This window comes from Scardinius erythrophthalmus (assembly GCF_964197995.2).
Source record: "Scardinius erythrophthalmus genome assembly, chromosome: 8".
NCBI lineage: Eukaryota > Metazoa > Chordata > Actinopteri > Cypriniformes > Leuciscidae > Scardinius > Scardinius erythrophthalmus.
In genome coordinates, this window is record NC_138228.1 from 28,912,521 (window position 1) to 28,921,766 (window position 9,246).

Sequence of the window (9,246 nt, forward strand, 5' to 3'; positions counted from 1 at the left end):
AGTAGTTAAGAGCCTGAATTGTTTATAGTAATTCTGAAATTTAGTGCACATGAGTAAAAAAAAAAATACAGCACAGAAGAATGTCTAATTTAGCGTGAGATTTCTTTGTTAAGCGTGAGAGCGTGAGATTGAGGCTGAATGCGTGACTGTCACGCCAGATGCGTGAGAGTTGGCAACCCTGGATACAATAGGCCAGTGCTTCTCAATTATTTTCTGTTACGCCCCTCCTAGGAAGAAGTAAACATTTCGCGCCCCCCAACTCTCCGCGGCGACTGTAAATAGTATAATTTGTCTATAAAATTGTTATAAGTACACCTCTGCATAACATTGTATCCTTATTAACATTAAAGAAAACAAAAAAGAAAAAAGAAAGAAATATAGATCAACTTAAAACAAAGAATAACTTTATTAACATTGTTTTTTAGTCTGTAACAAAGAAAGGCTTAAAGTGCATCAATTTGCCAGAAATTAAAATATATAATCAATAAATAATAAAAAAATTCAAATTGATCAGCATCATTAACTCTCAGAATCACAATATATAAAACACTTTGACCTATAAAACAAAAATAAATAAAACAATTTGTGAAAATAAAATTAAATATAATCAATAAATAATAATAAATTCAAATTGATCAGCAACATTAACTCAGGAACACAATATTTAAAACACTTTGACCTATAAAACAAAAATAAATAAAACAATTTGTGAAAATAAAATTAAATATAATCAATAAATAATAATAAATTCAAATTGATCAGCAACATTAACTCAGGAACACAATATTTAAAACACTTTGACCTATAAAACAAAAATAAATAAAACAATTTGTGAAAATAAAATTAAATATAATCAATAAATAATAATAAATTCTAATTGATCAGCAACATTAACTCAGGAACACAATATTTAAAACACTTTGACCTATAAAACAAAAATGAATAAAACAATTTGTGCAGATTTTTTTTTTTTTTTATCAAAATGAGGAAGTCAGGATTAATGGCTACAATGAGCACGTTTTGCAGTGCACAGCTTTTCGAAGCGGGGTTTGAAGCATGATACTGCAACTCTCAGCTCCTGTTCAATGTTTAGCTGGGACCTGTACTTGGTCTTCAGTGCAGCAACAGCAGAGAAGCCAATCTCACAAAGATACGACGTTGCAAAAGGAAGGAGAATGCCCATGGCCCTCTGCCCTAAGAGAGGATACTGCCTCTCTACACTCAGCCAGAATTCACTCAGTGTCTGTAATGTGAACCTCAGTCTCAATGTCGAGTCAGACGACATATCAATGAACTGGTCCTCCTCTGCAGAGCTGAAACCAGTTGGAGCTGGTGCATTGAAAGGATCTCTCACCCAGTCATATTGGGAACTGTTTTCAGGGAAGTACTTTTTAAAGAATCCTATAAGTGATGAAATATGCTCCTTAATATATGGAATCACTGAGGTGGCATCATAGTCAGTAGTGTCAACAAATTCATGCAGGTTCTCAAATGAATCAGTTTTTCCTTCATCAAGTCGCCTGCCCCACATTGTAAGCTTTCGAGTGAAAGAGCTGATCTTGTCTGTGACCTGTAAAAACAATGGGTCGTACATTAATATTAATATTAGCTCAAATGATCTATAGGGAATTTTAATAATTAATCATGAATATGATTAATATTTTGTATGTTACAGTTACATTAATTTATCGCAGCTGAACTAGATTGATATATGAACGATTACCATAACGGGTTATGGTTCGTCATTAATACATCAATTGTTCTTATTTCAGCTCGAAGTTATGGGATAACTTTAATGGAATTAATTTAGTTATCAAACAATCTGTTTGTCCAGCGAACAGATTGTACGTAAGATAAATTAACTCTCAAGGAAAATTATCCTTCTTACAAACACGAGAAAGAGTATCTTTTCCAGGCCTTGAAAAGACACTCTCGGTGTTTGTAGACTAAAATTAGGTTACTTAAATCGTAGCCAAGGTAAAGCATATAGCTAAGATCGAACATTTCAGGGACTAAGTAACATGGGCAATTAAATCAGAGTCAGTCAAGGGCATATGGAATTTAATAATTGGACTAATACATCGACCTAAGGAATATATCAAACTACACAATACACACGGATTATATGTCTATGTACATAAAATACAGTTAAACAATACAAGATAACGAATAACAGTGAGAGAGAATAAAATGATCAGAATTAGAAAAAGATAGAATGACAGAAAAGGATGAGAGAGAGAGAAGGATGGGAGGCGAGATCGGAAGTGAAAGCAAAAATCTGTGATCAGAGATCGCAGTTGGCTATGGCAAAAATCACAGACAAGTAACCCGTAAGAGACAACAAAGAAATCACATCATAAGTTCAATTCAATAATCGATACTTGCATGGCATATGGTTCTCTGTGTATGAGGTGTGTAGGACCGCAGGGTTCTGCGTGTCTTTAAAAGCAGCGCGAGTCGTCTGAGGGGAGGCGTGCGCGTGCTGTCTTCCGGCGCGCGTGCGAGCGCGGGAGCTTCAAAGAGTTGCCGGGAATGATTCAGGCTAAGTTCATTCAGCTCGTGAATGAACAGAGGCGAAGAGGAAAACGAAACTAGACTATAGAAAAACATAAAAGAAATAAATAAAAAGAAAAGAGAAGCAGGCCGAAGCCGGTCCGGACTTGGGTTTTGGAGGAGGAAGGAGAGAGCGTAGGCATGAGAGAGAGAGAAGGATTTTCTGAGTCGGTCTTTTATGGACAATATGGGTTGACGCCTCTGTTCGCGCGAACAACCAATGAACGTCCAAAGGTCTGAAGCGGGAAAAATGTCTTTGTCTTAGTTCCCAGTTTAATTTGCATGTTTTATGGCAGCGTTATTATGTGATCAGTTATAATCTAACGAGGGTAAAAATAGTATCATACATTTTACCAGATCCTGATGCATACATTTGGTTCCAGTACAAGGAGAGCTTTACGTGGATACCGAATTAGATATGTTTCGAAGGTACACGTCGAGATAGATTATTATTCTGTAAAAATAAGCTTAAAAGTTAAACTAACAACCTAGGAATAAAATGAACCCAACATGTGGTGTACATTGATAAGTGGGCATTGAAGATTGGACTTTAGAAAGATCCACATGGCATATCTATGATTGAAAAAGGGTGCACATCTGAAACATTATTCCTTTACGGTTTACAAGAATACAAAAACCCATCACAGAGAAGAACAATCATGAAAAAGAGAAATTACATTCAGGCTTACATATTTCTTCAATGGTTATACATATAAAATATCTAGGATGAACACCTAATTCTGCTCTTCTGGCTAACATTCCGTTAGGTAATAAAACACAGTTCCACACAGGGGGAAGGGATTGCCAGAGAATGTTAGTGAACCCTCTCTAACTAAAACACTATTGATTAAAGAATACATTTCAAAACCACACCTCTAGAAAATCATAATTATATGGTCAAACGAATTAATAAAACATGCGTACAGGAAGATCAAACCCAAATCTGAGTTACATACATTAAAACTATATTTCTATAGGAGGATGTTTGTGTGTGTGTGTGTGTGTGTGTAGAAGGTTTCAAGTTTCGTTATCTCTCTGTGGTCCAGAGAGGGGAAAGGGGGGGTTTGGAATGTCTCTGAGGTGACATTAGTGTCGTAAAAGTCAATTGGTTCCAATCTTTATGGAGCCAAAGCCTGATTTGCACTCACGAGTTCAAAGTGCACCAGCTTTTGTATTCAGGAAGAAATGTTTTTAGCAACACAGAGTATTTGAATTTGTTAATTCAAACCAACGACGAATGATTCGATAGCCAATGTTGTTACAGACCTGAGGCAGGTGTTTATCTTTTCCTTGAAGTTGTAGATTTAGTTCATTTAGCTTTCCAAATATGTCACTCATGTACGCAAGTTTTGCCAGGAAGTTCTCATCACTAAATTTTTCTGCGAGGTCGTACTTGTGCTCCTGCTCCAAAAACATTCTTATCTGCTCTCTGAGCTCAAAAACTCGGGACAAGACTTTTCCTCGTGACAGCCACCTTGCTTCACTGTGAAACAGCACAGCTTGATGTTCAGCTCCCATCTCCTCACAGATAGCAGAGAAGACTCTTGTTTTTAGTGGTCTGGTCTTTATAAAATTGACTACACCTACAATGTCAGTCATAACCTCACTTAGTGCTTCTCTGTGTATAACACAGTGTGTCCACTCAGCATTAGGTGAGACCTTCTTGATGAGTGCCCGAAGTCCTTTTCTCATCCCTGCCATGGTCTGTGCACCATCACTGCAAACACCAATGCAGTTCTCCCACTTTAGCCCATTCTCAGTCAGGAAGCAGTCCAGAATTTTGTATAGCTCTTCAGCTGTGGCTCTGTCTTTGACATATTTACAAAAAAGTAGATCCTCACACAGGGAGTTTGTAACGTCAAAACGCACATAAGCAATAAACAAACAGTCTTTGTTGCTGTCAGTTGCTTCATCGAACTGTAAGGCAAAACGTTTGTCTTTGAGTTTATCTACCAGCTGTTCTTTAAGATCGTTAGCAATGTCATTTATTCGTCTGGCGACAGTGTCATTGGACAGAGGGATAGTTTTTATTTTTACAGCACTTGCGTCATCCAGCATGACAGAGACCATGTCTAATGCTGCAGGCAGTATCAGCTCCTCTGCTATGGAGTGGGGTTTTTTGCACTGAGCAATTTGGTACGCCACCTTATATGATGCTAACAGTGCTCGCTGGTTTACTGAAGTAGCATTCACAAAGCGAGACGATTGTTGGCAATATTCGGCACGTTTTCGCTGAAAAAACTCAAGTGGCTTATCAGCGTGATTGGGGTGTAATGTCTTTAAGTGACGCCTTAATTTATTTGGCTTCATGCTGTCCGCTGCCAATATTTTTAGACACAGTAAACATACTGGTCTTTCTTCGTCTCCCACCGTAGTCACGGTGAAGCCAAGCGCAACATACGCTTCGTCATATTTCCTCGTCTTAGCTTTCGGGAGACTTACGTTTGTCTCGTTATCTCCGTCTCTCTCCGCCTTTCTTTTCATCCCTGTTAAATATTTTTCCATTTTGTTTGTTATCTACACTTCATATCTCCTGCTCTGTGCTCTTGTTCGGTGCAAAAAAAACCCCACTTCCTGAAAAAGCATGTTCTTCGGGGTCTCGCGCGCCCCCCCTGGCATCGCTCCGAGCCCCCCCAGGGGGTCGCGCCCCACTATTTGAGAAGCACTGCAATAGGCCTACCTGATTTTGAACACAAGAGGGCAGTATAGCCCTATGTATGACTTGACTTTTATGGGACTAAATAGTACAATTACTATTTTTAAACTTATAAATATTTATTAAATTGAAAAAAAAGAATAAAATGGGTTTAGTTGTGATATTTTTATACTTTTATATAGAAATAAATGGTGTTTAATTACATTTTTAGAAAATGAGGCTTTAAGTGTTACTTTACTTTAGTCCCTCACTATAGCAAAACCGTTTGAGATGTTTAATATCCGTTCACAATTTAGCATCTTTAATGTATCTTTATCATTTTGAAAAAGTTTGGTGTGAATAAAATAAACCAGTTAGGAAGAGTAGCTAAAAACTCAGAGTCTGAAATATCCAAAAAATCCACATTCAAACCAAAATATCTGACTTCCTTTTGCTCTGAGCTAATAACTGTAAATTAGAAAGTTGTCCGGCTCGGTGAGACCAACATGCGTACTGATTTTTGTAACTGTTGGTAAAACTAACCCCCCCACTTTTTTCAAACGCATGTTGAAAGTGACACACTTCCTGCTGCCAGTTGGTGGCGCTATAACTTTGACTCACAATAGTTACATCCATCTGATCGGCCTCTTACCACGAACACACTGCTAAAGTTTCATCAAGATCAGTTAATGTGTGCAGAAGTTATAACACTTTGTCTCCTCTCTTTTCTCGCCATAAATTTGTTTCCTCGCCACGGCCAAACCGTTCGAGATATCAAAAATCCGTCTGCAATTTAGCATCCTCAATGTCTTGACTTCATGCTGACTGAGTTTGGAGGTGATTGAATGAATTCTCTAGGAGGAGTACATCACATTCCACGGCAAGCGTTTTCCAAACAACCCATAATAGCCGACTTCCTGTTGGGCTGGCGTGAAACTTGACAGAGGGAAAGTTGTTCGGCCCGATGAAATCTATATGTGTACCGAGTTTCATATTAATTCATGCAAGCGTGTTTGATATATGGACCAAGTTTTCAGACCCTGTTCAAGAGGGCGCTGTTGAGCCCCCCTGCCACGCCCGTTTCTGAAACTTTTCACATGTCTACTGGCTAATAAGTGTTATGTGTCTGTCGAGTTTCATTCAATTTCAAGCATGCTAAGAGTCTCAAACGCATCCGAAAAGAATATTAAAATTTGATGCGTTGCCACGGCAACAGTATCTAAGATATCAATAATCCTTTCACAGGTCTACATCTGCTGTGTGTTTACATTATACACATAAAGTTTGAAGCAAAAGTAAGAGTAAGAGGGTAAAAGTAAGAGGGTGACTTCAAAGCATTTTGAAAATGACACACTTCCTGCTGCCAGTTGGTGGCGCTATAACTTTGACTCACAATAGTCACATCCATGTGATCGGCCTCTTACAACGAATACACTGCTGAAGTTTCATCAAGATCAGTTAATGTATGCAGAAGTTATAACACACTTCCTGTGTCCCATTATTCGCCATAAATTCGTTTCCTCGCCACGGCCAAACCGTTCGAGATATCAAAAATCTGTTCGCAAGAATTCATCCTCAATGTCTTGACTTTATTCTCACCGAGTTTGGTGGCGACCGGATGAATTCCCTTGGAGGAGTATTTCACATTCCATTGTATGCGTTTTACAAACAACGTATAATAACCGACTTCCTGTTGGGCTTTTGTAAAACTTAGAGCACGAAAGTTGTTCGGGCCGATGAGATCTATATGTGTACTGAGTTTCATATTATTACATGCAAGCATGTTTGATTTATGGACCAAGTTTTATGGACCAAGTGGCAGGGGGGCTCGCTGTCGAGCCCCCCTGCCACGCCCCGGTACCAGCTTTAGCCTGGCCCTGATGGCCGCAGGTTCTGACGTGTGTGCAAAATTTCAAGAGTTTTTGAGCATGTTAAGGGCCCCAAAAGTGGCAAAAAGGCAAAAAAAAAAAAATGAAAAAAAAAAAAATCCTTACGGAAACAATAGGGCCTTCGCCCTTTCAGGGCTTGGGCCCTAATAATCCTACCGAAAACAATAGGGCCTTCGCCCTTTCAGGGCTTGGGCCCTAATAATCCTACCGAAAACAATAGGGCCTTCGCCCTTTCAGGGCTTGGGCCCTAATAATAAATAATCCTACCGAAAACAATAGGGCCTTCGCCCTTTCAGGGCTTGGGCCCTAATAATAATCCTTACGAAAACAATAGGGCCTTCGCCCTTTCAGGGCTTGGGCCCTAATAATAAATAATCCTACCGAAAACAATAGGGCCTTCGCCCTTTCAGGGCTTGGGCCCTAATAATAATCCTTACGAAAACAATAGGGCCTTCGCCCTTTCAGGGCTTGGGCCCTAATAATAAATAATCCTACCGAAAACAATAGGGCCTTCGCCCTTTCAGGGCTTGGACCCTAATAATCCTAACGAAAACAATAGGGCCTTCGCCCTTTCAGGGCTTGGGCCCTAATAATAAATAATCCTACCGAAAACAATAGGGCCTTCGCCCTTTCAGGGCTTGGGCCCTAATAATCCTAACGAAAACAATAGGGCCTTCGCCCTTTCAGGGCTTGGGCCCTAATTAAAAACGAGATTAATTTAGACTGATAACGGGTAAAAAGGCTAATAGCCTACATGTTGGGTCCGTGTACTTTTTCGTTCATTCATTATTCTATTTCGGAATGAAAGATGAAATGTAAAAAAAAAGGGCGCAGCTTGTTTTTTTGTTTAAAAGAAAAAAACAGAAATGGCTATTTTTTTTTTGTACATAGCATAGCCTACTTTGTTATGATTTTAGTATCATAATGATTAATAAATGCACGCACAATTATCCGTGAACTTGATTTGAAGCCTTTCAACTTGTGTGTTCAAAATTCAGAATTAAATGAATGTGCAGCAATTTGTACAAATAGAGTCTGTAGGTCTACTATATTGTTGAAAGTATGAAAAGTGAACAGCACGAGTAATAGGATGCACAATTTGAGACGGATCAGACATGATTTTGACCACTTCATTAAGTTTGGTTTTGTAGAAAGCCTTTCTTTAAAGTGAATTTCGTTTTGTATAAATTGTATCTTAATTTTAATCAATTTTTTATCAACCAATTGCCTGGAGTGGATTTAATAAATAAGAAGCAAATATACAGCAGACAATATAATCATGGAGTCGCCCGCGCGGTCACTTGCATTGCACGTTAACTGGAGCTCATCTCATCCTAACTTAACGAAACACAGTGTATGCCTCACACAGACATGAGAAAGACATCAAATACACAAAGATTGAAAAGTCTTTTAACGAAATAATTCAAAACGAAAAGAAAAAGGCTACTCTCTGATTATGTATGATTATATGATCATATAGCCTAGCCTATTTTGTGAATTGTTCATTCCCGGTTGGCACACATTTTGCCTTTACAAAAGTGCCGCTCTAGGCAATTGCCTAGTTCGCCTATATGGACGCGCCGGCCCTGGGGTCAGCAATGAGTGTATTGATTCATTGTCCCTTCATAGTTTGCAAGAGACATTTAATAAACTGAGCGTATTTAATAAACTGAGACGTAGGCTATTTAATAAACTGAGCGTATCCTATTCACCTGTCAATATGAAACGCGACTTGGCCATTCTAATTAATGATCGGAAGAACGCGTATCGACCACCGTTACTGTAAAATATGCACGTATGTCCATTTAAAGGAGAACTCCGGTCAATTTTAACATTGAGCTCATTTTTTTGTAAATTCGGAGTGCTGTCAATACAGAGAACAACGACAAAAATTGGTGTTGTCTACACCGTGTTATCCTCTTTTTAAAATTTGCACCCTGTTAAACTATTTATTTTATTCCCACCGAACTTTTTCAACATGATGAAAATACATTAAATATGCTAAATTGTGAATGGATAATAAATATCTCAAACGGTTTTGCTATAGTGAGGGACTAAAGTAATGTACAAAAAGGAAACTAAAAGCCTCATCTTCTAAAAATGTAATTAAAAACCATTTATTTCTATATAAAAGTATACAAATATCACAACTAAACCCATTTTATTCTT

At 38.3% G+C, this 9,246-nt stretch overlaps 1 protein-coding gene across 1 annotated transcript; it reads right to left on the reverse strand.

Moving 5' to 3' along the window:
- Nucleotides 1-997: 997 nt before the first annotated feature.
- On the reverse strand, nt 998-4,623 carry LOC308694374 (zinc finger BED domain-containing protein 5-like; the record flags this gene model as incomplete). Its single annotated transcript, XM_081371879.1, has 2 exons — nt 998-1,570; nt 3,820-4,623. 2 exons carry the CDS (start codon nt 4,621-4,623, stop codon nt 998-1,000), a joined length of 1,377 nt encoding a protein of 458 aa, XP_081228005.1.
- Nucleotides 4,624-9,246: the final 4,623 nt, after the last annotated feature.